Source organism: Mandrillus leucophaeus, unplaced genomic scaffold (genome assembly GCF_000951045.1).
Source record: "Mandrillus leucophaeus isolate KB7577 unplaced genomic scaffold, Mleu.le_1.0 Scaffold227, whole genome shotgun sequence".
In the NCBI taxonomy this organism is placed as follows: domain Eukaryota; kingdom Metazoa; phylum Chordata; class Mammalia; order Primates; family Cercopithecidae; genus Mandrillus; species Mandrillus leucophaeus.
In genome coordinates this window covers 1833865-1849934 of record NW_012102332.1, presented here as the reverse complement: position 1 = coordinate 1849934, position 16070 = coordinate 1833865, and the positions used below count along the sequence as shown (strand labels likewise).

The following is a 16070-nucleotide window of genomic DNA, read 5'->3' as shown; positions in this document are numbered from 1 at the left end:
GTCAAGTTGTCTAAAGGCTCTATTCCGGTACACATAAACCAGCCCGAAAAAGCAGTGTGTGGCGCTGGGAAGTATGGAAGGCACCTGCCACCCCCTGCCACCTTATGAATTATGGGCCAGGTACTATCACCTGGAATTCTTTTTTTTTCTTTTTTCTTTTTATTTTTTTTGTGAGACAGAGTCTCGCTCAGTCGCCCAGGCTGGAGTGCAGTGGTGCGATCTCAGCTCACTGCAAGCTCCGCCTCCCGGGTTCAGGCCATTCTCCTGCCTCAGCATCCTGAGTAGCTGGGACTACAGGCGTCCGCCACCACGCCCAGCCATTTTTTTTTTGTATTTTTAGTAGAGACGGGGTTTCACTGTGTTCGCCAGGATGGTCTCGTTCTCCTGACCTTGTGATCCGCCCGCCTAGGTCTCCCAAAGTGCATTACCTGTAATTCTTAGAGCAGGACTTGGATAGTTTAATTATCTCATTTAGAGACAGAAACCCATGGGCCAGTGAGGCTGTCTCTTTCACTCTGAAACCTGCTGGTAAGTGGTGGCAGAACTCATTATGTGAGTCCAGATCTTTTCCCACTCAAACACTTTCTAATCCACACTGCTCAATTCCTGGAGCAGTAATGAATAAACATAAGAAACAGACCATTTGTTATTCTATGAACTGAGCTGAATATTCAAATCAAGACCAGTCACTAGATTATACTTCAGGACATGTCACCTGAGTTATTTGCCAAACAGCATATAAGAAAAAATAAAATACTTCTATGCTGAAACCTCATTATATATTCCCTATTTTTGAAAACCAGCACGTATTTTTAACGAACTGTGAAGTGCATGGGTGGGCTCCAACACAGCACTGTCTCACGGAGCCCCTACCGCGATAGGAGGGGCATGGTGCAATCCCAGGTACTCAGGTGTGTGTGTGAAGGGTCAACTGTCCAACGTGGTAAGGAAGAGGCGGGGAAAGTTCAGCCGCCAACCTGTGTCAAGCTGAGGTCTTAACCCGGCGGCCTCTGGATGTCTACTTAGTCTCTCCTGGAGATGACAGGTATAATTTCTGAACAGAATTTATTCTCCACCTCCCTTATGCATTTGAATTAACTTTGTGAGAGAATCAGTTAACCAACTCTACAGTAATAGCTTTTACTTCAAGCACAGCAATTAAGAATGTCTGTTTCCTCTCCTCCTACATCTGTTCCGAGAGTGGAGTGAATACATTTGAATTATTTTCTGGATATACAGTAATTGCTGGTAAATGACAAGTCATTGGTCTGCACGGTGGGCTGTGGATTTCAGGTGAGGACTGGCCAGGCTGAACTACTTGAACAGCTGACGCAGTTACCAGATGTGCATGCAGAAGGAAAAGGTTGGTTTGACTCACTGAGTCAGAACGTGGTCCAGAAAGCAGCCACCAGCCTGGAGCACCTAGATGGTGAGTCATCAGGACACAGTGGATTGAGGGACCTCAAAATATCCCACACTCTACCTCCAACTCCCACTTTCTTCACCTACCCTGCGGCATTTGTACTTGACTCCTTTGGATTAAAACATTGTGTCTCCTATTTTTCTTAAAATACGGAAACAATCAGGATGAAGGGCTGTTGTATGCCTTAATTATCATAATATCTTAATCATACATCTGGTTCTTTGTATGGCCCTTCACACACTCCGAAATTCACTCAAACAGGGCGTTCCAATCTAATCTCTCAAAACCCTGTGGCGGGGCATGGCGAGGTTATTCCATTTACACCAAGACCAGCTCAGAAAAATGCAGGTGGGGGGCTTCGTCTGCTTTCTGCTGGCTAATCCAGTCCTCTCGGAGGTGGCCCACCTGTGACCGGTGCTCCTTCAGCTCCCAGCCTAGAGTTCTATGGCAACTCAACTGTGCTTATAATTTTCCACTGAAAGACATCAAGGAGCTGCATAAAAAGGCTCGTTTAAAAATTATCCTTCAAGGCCCACACTTTATTGCTTTTAGTTGTTTTAAAACCTAGTATCTGCAACAAAACTAACTCCTGACCCATTTGGGGGACACAGCCCCACTCTTCGGTCATTTTGTGTTTTCCCTTCCTCCCCAGGAACGGGCAGGGATTCCTCTCGCACTGCCCAGCAGGGAGTTGTCTGCATCACCTCAGCTGTCCTGAGTCGGTGCCCGGTGTCATGTCCAGCCTGGAAAGCTGGAAGAAAGCAAGCCCTGGTGGCACCTTCCTCCAGTGCTTCTGCCCAGGTTGGGTGTGTGGGCAGCCACAGCAGAGGAGGAGGCTGGGGTCTCCTGCCATGGGCTGCCGCCATACACACCTCACCTCCTCACCATGCAACCAGCTTCAGCACATACTGAATATTCTTATGCCATATTTAGCAGAAGTTTCAACTGAACAGGGAAAATGCATTTTAGAAAAGCCTGGAACAGAAGTTCAGATATGCAAACACCCGAGGAAGCCCTCTAGTCATTGATACAGCCAAGAGAAGATGATTCAGATGTTTTGCCTGGATTCAGCGAACCCATCGGTCATCATCGCCCAGGACTCCACAAAGTGTGTCTATCCACCTTTAAAAGCCAATATATAACCTTTTATTTTTCCCGGCACGACCATATTTGGCACAGATTGATTGCCCACATACTGGGGATGGAATCTGTATTCTCTAATCATCTGTTTTCAGGAGAGTGGTTCAACTTTCTTGAAACCCCGAAGGAAGTGAAATTCACTTAGGTCATTTCTCTTCCTTTTCGCGATTTTCTTATTAAAAGGTTTATCCTCCACCAGCCTTTCCCAGCTCACGTGACAAGATCTGTTCCGAGATAAATGATACCCTACATCACCCTGAACCAGCTAAGGACAGGACTGAAGCATTACTTAAAGTGATGGATAAAGAAGGGGAACTAAAACAGATACATCCATAGTTTAGAAGTTAGTTGAGAAGAAATAACGTCTAGGAGAGTAGTCATTATTTTTAAAACATAATGATCAGAATTCAGATTATGAAAACTAATTAGAGGATTCCATGCAGATTTCTTACTTCTATGCAACATGAACGAACGAGTCTATTAAATCCCATCTATTTGTTGTTAAAAATAACAGTGATGCACAATTGTTTCCTGACGACGGATCGCTGTGCAGGAGCTGGACCACGTATGTTGGGAGATGCCAACATACATGGATGCCTCTATAGTTAGGAATTGGAAACAGCACCCTAGGGGGAAAAAAAGACCAGTCCTCAGCTGTACACTGTGGAAAGTACACAACAATGTTGTAGAAACTGTTCACGGTCACACCATACCACATTATCCTCAAGACAGTCCTTCAAAATGTATTATCCTCGTTTCAAAGATGAAAACACTGATGCTAGGAGAAACTCAGCACCGCAGTGGGGAGGTGGGGAAGGGACACGAAATGAGGGAGGGCTTCCTGTAGGGGGCGACAACGAGGCTCGAAGACAAGCATGGTATGAGCTCAGCACAGACGGGGGCAGGGGCCGGGAGAGGGGGTAACCGGCCAGGACAGCAGCAAAATCAAGGGTCCAGAGGGAGAAAACAGGAGGTCTAGTGTCCCTGAAGTACTGGGCACGTGATTCACAGAGTCAGGAAATGGTAGTGAAGAAGCAGAAAACAAACAGATAATAGTTTGAGGCTTGAGGCTTGTCTCTTTATGTCTTTTTAAAATTATTTTCCTTTTAGAGACAGGTTCTTGCACCATCTCCCAGGCTGGAGTGCAGTGGTGCAGTCACAGCTCACTGCAGCCTTGAACTCCTGGACTCAAGCCATGCTCCTGCCTCAGCCTCCCAAGTAGCTGGGACCACAGGCGTGTGCCACCACACCTGGCTAATTTTTTTTTTCTTTTTCTTTCTTTCTTTCTTTTTTTTTTTTTTCTGTAGAGACAAGGTCTCTATGTTGATCAGGCTGGTCTCGAACTCCTGGGCTCAAGTAATCTTCCTGCTTCAGCCTTCCATCTTTATGTCATTTTAAGGGGCTTGGTCTTTATCTGAGAAGCAAAGTGCAACTTTCAAGAGTTTCAAATTAAAGAGGTTAATTTAGACGAAAGTGGGAGTCTACTTTCTACTATGTACTCCTAAGTGCTATCTGGAGACTCCCCTTCTCTCGTCTCTCGCCATCAGAAGAACGCAAATATGGAGAGCCTCTCGGGGGCTCCCAAGGTGTGCCAGGGACGGGGATGTAAAGGAGGTGAGCGATGAGCTGGCCTCTCCCACGAACTAACAGTGAATCTATGTACAGCACATTATGTACATATGAGTTCACGGCACCTTGATGAGGGATGAGAAGGCCTGATGGTTACAGCAAATGAAATTGGCTAGATTGGGAAGAAAAGAAAGTCATGAGAAAAGAAAAGGGATTCAGATGTTTATAGGAAGTTCTCTTTTAAAGCAGAGCCCTTCTGAGCCATGAAAGAAAATGGTTTCTAATTCAGCATCTTTTACGAGAAGAGCTGTTCTCGGGCAGTGACTCTGTTTTCTGATTGAATATCATCAAGTTGCTGGGTTCTGCCAATCAGTTGTGATTTAGCATTTAAATGAGACAGGAAGACAAGTCGTAATTTGTCCCAGTGATCATGGGTGCTTTCATCAGCCCCCTCTGCTGCCCCAAGGACCGGACAGTGTTCACTGTGGAACGTTAAAGTCATGAAACCAAAGAGGAGCATCCTGCCTCCTGACTTTACGTTTAGTTGTTTGTTAAAAATCTTTTCACTCACACAGCACAGAGCATGTTCTCACCTGTGATGATGACTTATGAGGACCAAATGACAGGATGCTTTAGGGGAGTTGCCTTCTTTGAAATGAACACTTGCTCTTGGTGTATACATACGCTGTTTTATTTGGGAAATTCACAATTCCTTGTGTACACAATGGAAAAATAAAATCTCTAGGACTGTGAATTTTGCTTGCCTGTTGCAAGCGAACATGGCAGCACCTTAGTATATCTTCTTGCAAGCGCTGCATTGCCGGGGTGCGGGGAATATTTTTGAATAGGCTTGCCTTGAGTTTTCTACAAATAGTGCAATGGTCAAATCATCTTGCTGTAGAGCCAGAGAGATCTGGGTTGGAAGCCGAGCTCACCCACTGTCTCCCCATTTGCAATTTTCTACCTCAGGGGACCCACGGGGTGTCCAGTGATACCACAAAGAAGATGCTTCCCTGTAGCCTACCACAGGATACATGAACTTCCAACTGGACTTAGCTTATCCAGAGAGGCAAGGAACCAGTCTTGTGTATCTTTGCTCTCTGACTGAGCAGCATCTGACAATCAAGGAGGAAACTGGTAACATATTCTAAAGCATCTCTTTCCATATAAATGCAGAATTGCCACACACTTTTCACACTGGAAAGATTTTCTATCTCATTAGGATGCAAACACCATGATGACAATTGAATTTGTGAACTTGTGCAATGGGAATTTAGATACATCACTCTGACGAAATATTTTAAAGCTGGAAGGAAAGTTAAGAGTCATTTTAGTCCCTCTCCTTCATTGCATGGGAGAGGCGACTGAGGCATGAAGGATGACATTCCTCCAACACTGCACTAGACACGCATCTTCACAGTCTCCCACACTACACACATGGATTTTGAAATTCTATGGCTACTGGAACCAGCATAGTTCTAGATTCTGCTACAGACATGCTGGAGTCCTGGGCTTGGAAAAATGGAGGGACAGTGTGCCTGGGCAGTGTGAGCACTAGCAAGCTGTCAGGCAGTGGAGCCTCCCGGAAGAGAAACAGCAAGCCACAGTCAGGCACATCCCACCGATAGTGTGTCTGCTGCAATCCCCCCTTCCCCTTACGGTCACCACAAGGCCTGTGAGTGCCTGTACCAGCAATTGTATGTGCCACTTCCCTCCTGGCCAAATATACCACTGCTCTCTTGGGTCAGAATCTGCTTTTTGATCTATCAATTGTCAATCTATTCAAATAATCCATAGAAAACTAGACAGAAAATAGGCAAGGATATAGAACTGAACAACACATTCAGACAACAGGATCCAGTCCATCCACTGATGGCGGGATACATACTCTTTTCAAGGCCATGGAGCATTTGCCAAGATAGACCATATCCTGGATGGCAAATCAAACATTAACACATTCAAAAGAATTAAACTCATATAGAGTATATTCTCTGATCATAGTGGAATCAGGCTAGAAATCCATAACATACAATAGGAATATGTCCAAGTACTTGGAAACTAAAAACACACTTCTCTTTTTTTGTACAGAAATGTTCACAGCAGTTTTATTCACAAAAGTCAAAATTTGGAAACAATTCCATTTCAAAACCTAAAACACAATGATCGATCTCCCTCTTCAAGAGTAAAATTTGGGAATGTTTTTCAGTTGAAAAATCACGTCCTTATTGGGATGAAAGTTCTCTATGAGACCAAGCTTGTTTTTTTTGTTTTTTTTTTTAAACTTTTATTTTAACTTCAGGGGTACATGTGCAGATTTCTTATATAGATAAACTCATGTCATGGAGGTTTGTTGTACACATTATTTTATCACTCAGGTAATTAGCCAAGTACCCATTAGTTATATTTCCTGATCCTTTCCCTCCTCCAATCCTCCACCCCCAAATAGGCCCCAGTGTCTGCTGTTCCCCTATGAAACAGGCTTCTAAATAATTCATGAGTTAAAGCAAAAAATTTCAAGGGAAATTTAAAAACACACTGAACTGAATGAAAATGAAAATATGACATAACAAAATTCATGGGATGAAGTTAAAGAATTACAGAAAGGAAAAGTTCCTTACATAAGAAAATAATAGTCTCAAATCAAAGACTCTAAGTTCTACTTCAAAAAGAAGAAAACCAAAATAAGCCCAAAGCAAGAAAAATAAAGGAAATAATAAGTATAAAAGCAAAACTGATGTCATTGGGAACAAAAATAACAGAAAAAGTACCACACAAAAAGTTGGTTCTTTAAAAAGGTCAATAAAATAAACCTCTAGCAAGACTGACAAAAAAAGGAAGATGACACCAGTTACCAGTATCAGAAATGAAGCAGGGATATTATTATAGGTCCTACAGACATCACAAAAGATGATGAGGGAATATCATGAACAATGCTAAACACATAAATTTGACAACTTAAAAGAAATGGATCAATTTCTTGAAAAAATCACCACAACTTTAATATGAAAGTGATCATTTGAATAGACTTATTAAGGAAATGAAAAAAACTCCCAGAAAAGAAATCTCCTGGCCCAGAGGGTATCACTGGAGAATTTTATCAAACATTTAAAGAATCAACACAAACCCTTATATAATCTCTTCTAGAAAACCGAAGATGAGGGAGTACTTCCCAACCCATTGTATAAAGCTCCTATTACCCAAGACTGAAAAAATAGTCCCTTAAACATGGAAATGCAAAAATCCTTAACAAAATATTAGCAAATAGAATTCAGCAATATACAAAAGGAGGTTTTTAAAAGAGGTTTTTTTTTTTTTTTGAGACGGAGTCTCGCTCTGTTGCCCAGGCTGGAGTGCGGTGGCCAGATCTCAGTTCACTGCAAGCTCCACCTCCTGGATTTATGCCATTCTCCTGCCTCAGCCACCTGAGTAGCTGGGACTACAGGCGCCGCCACCTTGCCTGGCTAGTTCTTTGTATTTTTAGTAGAGACGGGGTTTCGCTGTGTTAGCCAGGATGGTCTCGATCTCCTGACCTCGTGATCCGCCCATCTTGGCCTCCCAAAGTGCTGGGATTGGAGGCTTGAGCCACCGCGCCCGGCCTTAAAAGAGTATTATTAAACACCATGACTAAGTGGGATTTACTCCAGGGATACCATACTGATTCAATATTTGAAAATCAATTAATATAATCCACCGTATTGACAGACTGAAGAAATAATCATATAATCATACCAACTGATGCAGTAAAAGGAAGCCTTTGGTGAAATTCAAGGCCCATTCATGATTTTTTAAGTATCGTGAAACTTTTTTTTAATGTATCAGAAAACTAGGAATAGACAGAACTTTCTCAAGTGGATAAAGAACATGTACAAAATACCGCCAGCTAATACCACACTTCATGGGAAAAGACTGAAGGCTTTGCCCCAAGATCTGGAACAAGGCAGAGATGTCCATTCACACCACTGCTGTTCAACACAGTGCTGGGAGTTCTAGCCAGGGCAACAGGCAAGAAAAAATAAATAAAAGATACCCAGATTGGAGAGCAAGAATGAACACTCTCCCTATTTGCAGATGACAATGATGGTGTACATAGAAAATGCCAAGGAACCTACCAAAACAAAACCAAAAAAAAGTCCCAAACTTCTATTACTAATAAGTTCAGCAAGTCAGAGAACACATCAACATACCAAAATCAATTGTATTTACTATACTAGCAACTAACACAGGCAAAATGCAATGTGAAAATACAGTACTATTCACAATCACTCCAAAACACAATACTTTGTCATAAATCTAACAAAATACATTCAGGACATATCTCTTGAAAACTAGAAACCACTGATATAATGATATAATAACATAAAGAAGGTCTAAATAATGAAAAGACCTATCATATGCACGGATTGGAAGATGCAACATGGTGGAGACGCCAGTTCTTTCCAGATTGATACCTACACTTAACAAACTCCTACCAAATCCCAGCAGAATCTTTCTGTAGTTACAGAAAAAATTATTCTAAAATTTATATCGGAAAGCATATGAACTATAAGAAGTTAAGATGAGTTAATGTTGAAAAGGAGGAAAAAAGAGGTTGAATTACTTGATAAAATTTGAAGACATAATACAGCTATGGTAATAAAAAATGTGGGTATAGACAGAGTGACAGACACACAGATAAAACAGAACGAAACAAAGAACCAGGAGTAACCCACACCAGTCAAGTCAGCTGATTTCTGACAACTTCATAAAAGCAATTCAGTCCAGGAAGGACAGTCTCTCCAACAAATGGTGCTGGAGTAACTGGGCATCCACGGAGGGCGGGGGAAAATAAATTAGATCTGAATCTTACATTTTCATTTTATATAAAAATCAAAACAGTTAACAAATTAAACTGTAAGGGATGAAATTATAAAACTTTCAGAAGAACACAAAGGAGAAAATCTTCAAGAGCTAGGGCTTCATACAGAATTCTTAGACAATACTCTAACAGCATGCTCCATAAAAGAAAAATCAATAAAATTGGATTTTGTCAATATTAAAAATGTTTCCTCTGTGAAAGATGCTATTAAAAGGATTAAAAGCAAGCTATGGATCTGACATAAAGGATCATACCTAGGATATATAGAGAACCCTCAATCTCAGCAGTAAAAAAATAAAATAAGACCAAATAATCCAATTTTTAAAAGGGCAAATAAGATGAAGAGACAATTCAATGAGAAGGATATACTAATGGCAAAAAAATAAATAAATAAAAGAGGAGTTCAGTATCACTAACAATTAGGGAAATGCAAATTAAGACAACAATGAGATATCAACCTATTAAATACATACCTATTAGAACAGCTAAAATAAAAAACAGTGGGAATACTAGTTGCTGGTGAGGACACAAAGAAACTGGATCTCTCAGATATTGCTGGTGGAAACGAAAAATAGTGTACAAGACGGTGCCTGAAGCAATTAAACATACTTCTGCCATACAACCCAGCAATCGTACTCCTGGGCATTTATCCCAGAAAATACAATCTTATGCTCACATAGAAACCTGTATACAAATGTGCTCAGTCATTTTATTTGCAATAGACAAAAACAGGAAACAATCAAAATGTTCCCCAATAGATGAATGGCTAAAGAAGCTGTGATACACTCATACCACGAATAAATATTCTGCAGTAAAAAAGAATAAACTACTGACATGTGTAACAACTTGAATGAATCTCAAAATCATTTTGCTGGGGAAGAAAAAAAAAAAGCCAGTCTCAAAAGGCCAATGATTCCATATATGTAACATTCTCAAAGTGGCAAAAAGTAAATAAATAAAAAGTAAATAAAGAACAAATTGAACAAATTTGAGGCTGACAATGGTTAGAAATTGGGGGGAAGGAAGCAGATGTGACAGTAAAGGGATAGCAAGGGGAATACAAGATCCACTTTCGCTTGATGAGTTGTTCTGTATCTTGATTTCAAGGATCGTTACATAAGCCTACATGGGGTAAAATGACACAGAGCCATGCTCCTGAATGGCACCAATGTCAGTTTCCTGGTTTGGTATCCCACTAAGTTATCTATTGTGTGACAAGTACAAGAGACCTTTCTGTACTGCCTTTGCCATCCTCTTGGAATTTACAATTACTCAAAAGTAAAACCTTTAAAACCTATCACTACAGAATATTTTTCTATCAGAATAACAAGAAACAACACTCACTTCCAATATCCGGCCTCAGCTTTTTATCATATTCTCTTAGCAGCTTGTTGAGAATAAGAGTCACGTCAGTGTCTTGGGATTTTGGAGCCAAGACCCACTTTTGGTTTGATGACGAATCTTCATATTCATCCTCTTCCACCTTTCTGGACCTGGAGTTATAGCACAAAAATGCGACAAGTAAGTGGCAGCAATGGCTCTAGGAAGAGCCTAAGTTTGTCCTATCCAAGTACCATGAAATGGGTAGAAAGTCCCCAGTACCCACAGCCCAACCACACATGTGAAACCCCGAAAATTTTTTTAAAAAAGAAAGAAACACAAAATAGGAATGATTCCATAAGAAGAATGCTACTGCTATTAACAAGGTACGTTTTTATTAAATGTCACAAGACCATCCCCCATCCCAGTTAAACTACAGACAACGTGGCAGGTAAACAATACCAGAGGGCTAACCAGCAGGCAACACGACCCTTGAATCCACCCCGAGAGACTGTGAAGGCCAAGGCACAAACCTTCTAGAGATTTTCCATTCGGGGATTGTATCATGTTGTTTCCACCCCGACCACCAAGACCTCATTTTAGTTGAAGGTAAGATTAGCTTTTGCAGACTGGACTCATTCAAAATAGTTGAGTCTGACTCTGTGCTTCTCTTGGAGGCGGGAATCTGGGGGTCTAGACACTTGGATATTGTGAGGGGGTCTGCTTTGCCGGCACTCAGGTTGGAAGCAAGGACAGAGATGTCTGCTGGTGACTAGTGAAGACCCTCTGGCAATCTTACACGCCTCGGTCCACACAAACCGATTCATCTTCTGCACAGCAGGCTAACACAGACATGAAAAACTACGCTTTCGAATACATCTTCAACATTCTGACTTCTTAGTAAATGAGTCTCAGTGAACGCCTGGGCATCTCTGAGCTTGTTTTGTGCAGAGAGGAGCTGGACAGCCTCCTCTCCCGGGTGGCACGCACTGACAGGAGTGCCTGAATGGAGAGGCCTCAGGATGACCAGCTAGTTTTACTTTTTAATTTTTTTTTATTTTTATTTTTTATTTTTTTGGTTCTGCAGTTTTCGGGTTTTTTTCATTTGTTTGTTTGTTTTGTTCTGTTCTTTTTTTTTTTGAGACGGAGTCTCGCTCTATCGCCCAGGCTGGAGTGCAGTGGCATGATGTCGGCTCACTGCAAACTCCGCCTCCCGGGTTCACGCCATTCTCCTGGCTCTATTTTTTGTATTTTTAGTAGAGACGGGGTTTCACCGTGTTAGCCAGGATGGTCTCGATCTCCTGACCTTGTGATCCGCCGGCCTCGGCCTCCCAAAGTGCTGGGATTACAGGCGTGAGCCACTGCGCCCAGCCCAGTTTTCGGTTTAAAAAAAAAAAATTGGTTTATAATTGACACACACTTGTACTTGACAAGCTGGTTTTCTCAATGAGTGAGGCCATCTCAACACTATAGTCACGTGGGCTTAGAGAGCGGACAGTCTCTTTCTGCCTTAAAGCAGCATTTCCAGGCAGACTACCGTTGGCCCCAGCAAGAAAGCATGTGAAGTAAACCAACCTTTTCCTTTCTAGTTTGTCAGTGTGCATGCTTTAGTAACTTTCTCTTCACAGAAGAGAATAAAAAGAATCGAAAACTGCACGGAGGCAGATTTGTCCTGACTGGATACGAACTCTTTTCTGTTTAGCTTCCTAGATGGGAGCCAGAATGTTAGTGTCATGTCAGGACGCTTGTGCTCTGGGATGTGAGTTTCTTGAACTTAATTTTGAGAATTGTCTAAATTATCTATAATTCACAAGATGTTAATTTAAAAAAAAAATTTTCACGTTCATTTTTGCTACTGAATTCAGGTCTTCCTATATACACATATGCATACTTATGTAATATATACATGAGTCTTTTAAAGTGTGTTAACTAGCCATAATGTAGACTAGAGTGTTGGCCGGAGAGTCTAAACCTGGATGAACATGTACATAAACGAGAGATCTTGACAATGAGTATACGGCATATGTCTGAAAGAATGACTTCCCCACTTACGTTTTTCCTATGCTGATCTTAAACTGTAATTCTATTCCTTGAGTACCTATTGGCTAGAAGGTTAAATTAAATCATCCACAGGAACTATAAATTGCTGTTGATTTTTATGCACATTTGATATTCATGATCGATAGGAACTTTTAAATGTGGGGCACATATTCAGTAAGGAATATGTTGCATTTCATTATTTATAAAAGTGAACATTTACAAGTAATACTACAGAATTTTAAATGTTACTCTAAAATATTTCACGTCATCTGGCCGGGCATGGTGGTTCATGCCTCTAATCCCAACACTTTGGGAAGCTGAGGTGGGTGGGTCATCTGAGGTCAGGAGTTCGAGACCAGCCTGGCCAACAGCGTGCAACCATGTCTCTACTAAAAATACAAAAAAAGTAGCTGGGCATGGTGGCACATGCCTGTAGTCCTGGCTATTCGGGAGGCTGAGGCAGGAGAATTGCTTGAACCCAGGAGGCAGAGGTTGCAGTGAGCTGAGATAGTGCCACTGCACTCCAACCTGGGCAACAGAGCAAGACTCCATCTCAAACAATAATAATAATAATAATAATAATAAATTTTAAAATTAAAATATTTTGTGTCATCAGGAGTATTATCAGAAATGTTAATTTTATCATCTTGCAAAATTTTTTTAAAACTTAAAGAGCAGGTTGAAGCATTTAGATAGCTGGGAATCAAGCACTGCCCACAGGACAGGGCAAATCACTACAGAGCAAGGGCATCTGGAGCAGTGAGGAGAGGCTGGTAGCTCATCTCAGCAGAATCTGGCACAACATGCTCAGGACACTTGGCGATTCAGCCCAGGCGCCTTCCTCCCTCTCTCTGCTGTCTCTGTCTCTTCCCCTCTCTCTTCTTCCCCTCCCCTCCCATTCTCCTCCCCTCTCCTACCCCCACCACTACAGAGCCAGACCACAGACTCCACAGTCTGTTATTGTCTATGGCCCTGACAGTCACATACACACAAACCGAGCACAGTAACCAGCTTTTCATCATTCTCTGTATACGCAGCCTTCGTTTTTGAAAATTACTTCCAGCTACTTACAGGTATTCTAATAAGCCTAATTCTCCCTCTAGTGGTGATGACAGGGTTTTCCTGAAATTGCAAGAGCTTCCTCCTTGGAGGCCAGTACAGGTGGCAGTGAGGGGGACCAAGAAAAAGCAAGCAGAAATGTTCTCTTCCACCCCTTCAGGAGGCATATCAGGGCCCCAGCTGTGTAACCTGGTTGGGTAGGCAGTGGGAAGAGTGAGGCCGAGATGCTCTAGGTCCCTGGGCTGTGAGCACCCTTCTCCCTCAAATCCTGAAAATGAAATAGAAGCCTCACATTGCTAGTGCCAGACCACCAGGCCCACAGGAAAATCCCTGCTTTCATGAAAACGAAATCTCATCTCAGAGGACCCATTAGAATGTGGATAATACAGAAATATTTTCTTTCCCTAAATTCTAAGTGAATTATATATAGTCTTTATGAGCACTGTTACTTGCATTGTTGGATCCTAAACACCATTACTGCAATTAGCTTTTTCTTAAAAATAAATCAGTGATGTATTGTCATTGTCAAAAAACAACTCAACCCTCAGATCTTATCTTCATGTCTTACACCTTTGCTTAAAGCAGAAGGACCGAGAAAAAGTCTGAAGTATTTTTAAACATTAAAAGGAGTTCCTAAACCTCAGAAAGCAGTTAAGGCATCACCAAGGTCTGAGTGGGAATCGGTGCGTCTTATGAAGCCCATGGGTGTCAAAATGGGGAGGTCCCCTCCTGGGGAGCTGCTGAGCCATCACCACAAAGCACAGACATCAGACCCTCATCCAAGGAACTTCCACAGCAGGAAGGAACTCAGAGTGCAAATGAGAACCCCCTCCGAATTCAAAACAGTTTGGAAAGATGACACTGCACATCAGATTGCTTCACATGTCTGTGCAACCCATTCAGAGAACAAAGACACGCTCAAAGAAGAGGCATATAGCAATAAAGTTAGTATAAAATTTGGATTTTTTAACTGATCTGCAAGCTCTATTATGAAAGCTGGGAAACCAACCCAAATACAGAACAAATGAAAATCATTATGTCTGTCTTCGCAGAATGGAAGGATGAAGAATCCCAAGAGATTCTGCGTATATTTGGGAATCCCCAGTAACAGGAGTGTTTTAAGGCAGTGGCTAAGGTATTTTCCTAAGCACATGCAGTAGTGAGGACGATAGTCTGTGTTTCTTTTAGAATGTTAAGAATCCAGAGATCTAAACAGTTGATTACTGAACCCGAAGGGCCGGTCACTCGTTTGAGTTGGTGGCAATAGAAAGGTGGCAGAGATGTGACTGCTGGCCTCAACGCTACGCCCGGTGCTGTCTACCTCCCTCTCTGCCTCTAAACAGAGACACAACCAGGAATAAGCAACCTCAGAAGGCATATTTCCATGTCTTTCACCAGCTGCCTCTTTAGATAGAAAGAAACTTCAGCTGAAAGGCCCAAGGAGTGCTCTGTCTCTTTGAAAGAGTTGCCGGTGAGTCACCGGTGGAGTCGGCTTCCACACTCAACTCAGCAAAGAGGAGCAGAGGCAAGGGGGACGGCCAGGGCCTCCTCCCTCAGGGTAAGCTCCCCTGCCCAGTTCAGGAGTGAGAACTGGGGGCCCCTTGATGTGTAGTAGGATTTATTCATGTGTCTTCCTAGCTCCTTGAGAGTTCACAAATATGAATGAAAAGGCCTGATGGTGGCCAGGCTTGTGCGCGCAAGGACGCCCTCTGATTCTCTGGCTCCCAGAGCCAGGAAATGGAGAAGCGTCAAAACAAGAGGGTTTAGGGGCTAGGGGCACGCTGAGCTTCCCAGGGTGGGGAAAGGGGAAGGCCAGACACTGCTCCGATTTTTAAATCACAGGGCAATCAGCAAGTTCTAGCCAGAGATCCAGCCAGAGAGACAGAATTAAAGAAACTAAACCCGAATCTCCAGTTGTGTTTACAGCAACAGGGTTTAACCCTTTGGGTCCCACTGTCTTCGTATCCTCATGCGCCCTCTCAGTCTCCTCTGGAGTGATTCTAAGCTCCCATTAGCTGGCTGGTGTGCTGGGAGGAAGGTTGCGGAATTTATGGTGAGATAATTTCTTACATTACCAGGCAGAAGCCTTATTATCCATTTCAACATGCGTGCTTTATGGGGGTGGGAGTGCGTGTGTTCCTGTGTGTGAAAGTGGCTGATCTGGAAGGTAGGTAGGTGTGCGTGTGTGTGTGTGTTTGCAGGACCTGGCAGGGGAGTCCTCTCAGACAAGCAGGGCTTTCTGCTGCCCACCTGGTCCCAATCCCCCCGCACCTGCCTCCAATGCATTAGCTCTTTCCAGCCCGGTCTAAACTGGGCAGTTAGAACCACGGTTCCCGGGTTCTTGGAAATTTCAGAGTGATGGAAATGACAGAGAATGTCAGCCAAAGTGTGTGTGTGTGAGAGCCCCTGAAACAGCTGAGGTGGGAATTAGGGGTCGATAAGGAGCCAGAAATGGCCCCTGCCCCATGATCCTGGTTTTCAAAACCCCTTAAAATCACCAGATCCTAAAAGCCTCAGGAGACGAGCCATTAATGTGAGTCCCCACACTCCCGGCTGCAGAGGAGAAAGCAGACGACCGCGTCTAAGGGAGCTGGGACAGGTGAGGTGTGGGCCGACTTCCCCGTCCCCTCCCGGCCCGCCGTGCCGCAGCCCAGCCGACGGCTG

At 42.9% G+C, this 16070-nt stretch overlaps 1 protein-coding gene across 1 annotated transcript in view; it reads right to left on the bottom strand.

The window, feature by feature from the left end:
* Positions 1-16070, bottom strand: part of GABRG3 (gamma-aminobutyric acid (GABA) A receptor, gamma 3) — a 577857-nt gene that overhangs the window by 560112 nt on the left and 1675 nt on the right. The window contains exons 3-4 of the mRNA XM_011981497.1: positions 10967-11149; positions 10332-10527 (exon numbers count right to left, since the gene is read on the bottom strand). Of these exons, the coding sequence (XP_011836887.1) occupies positions 10332-10527; positions 10967-11149 (379 nt within the window). The remainder of the gene's footprint in view (positions 1-10331; positions 10528-10966; positions 11150-16070) is intronic.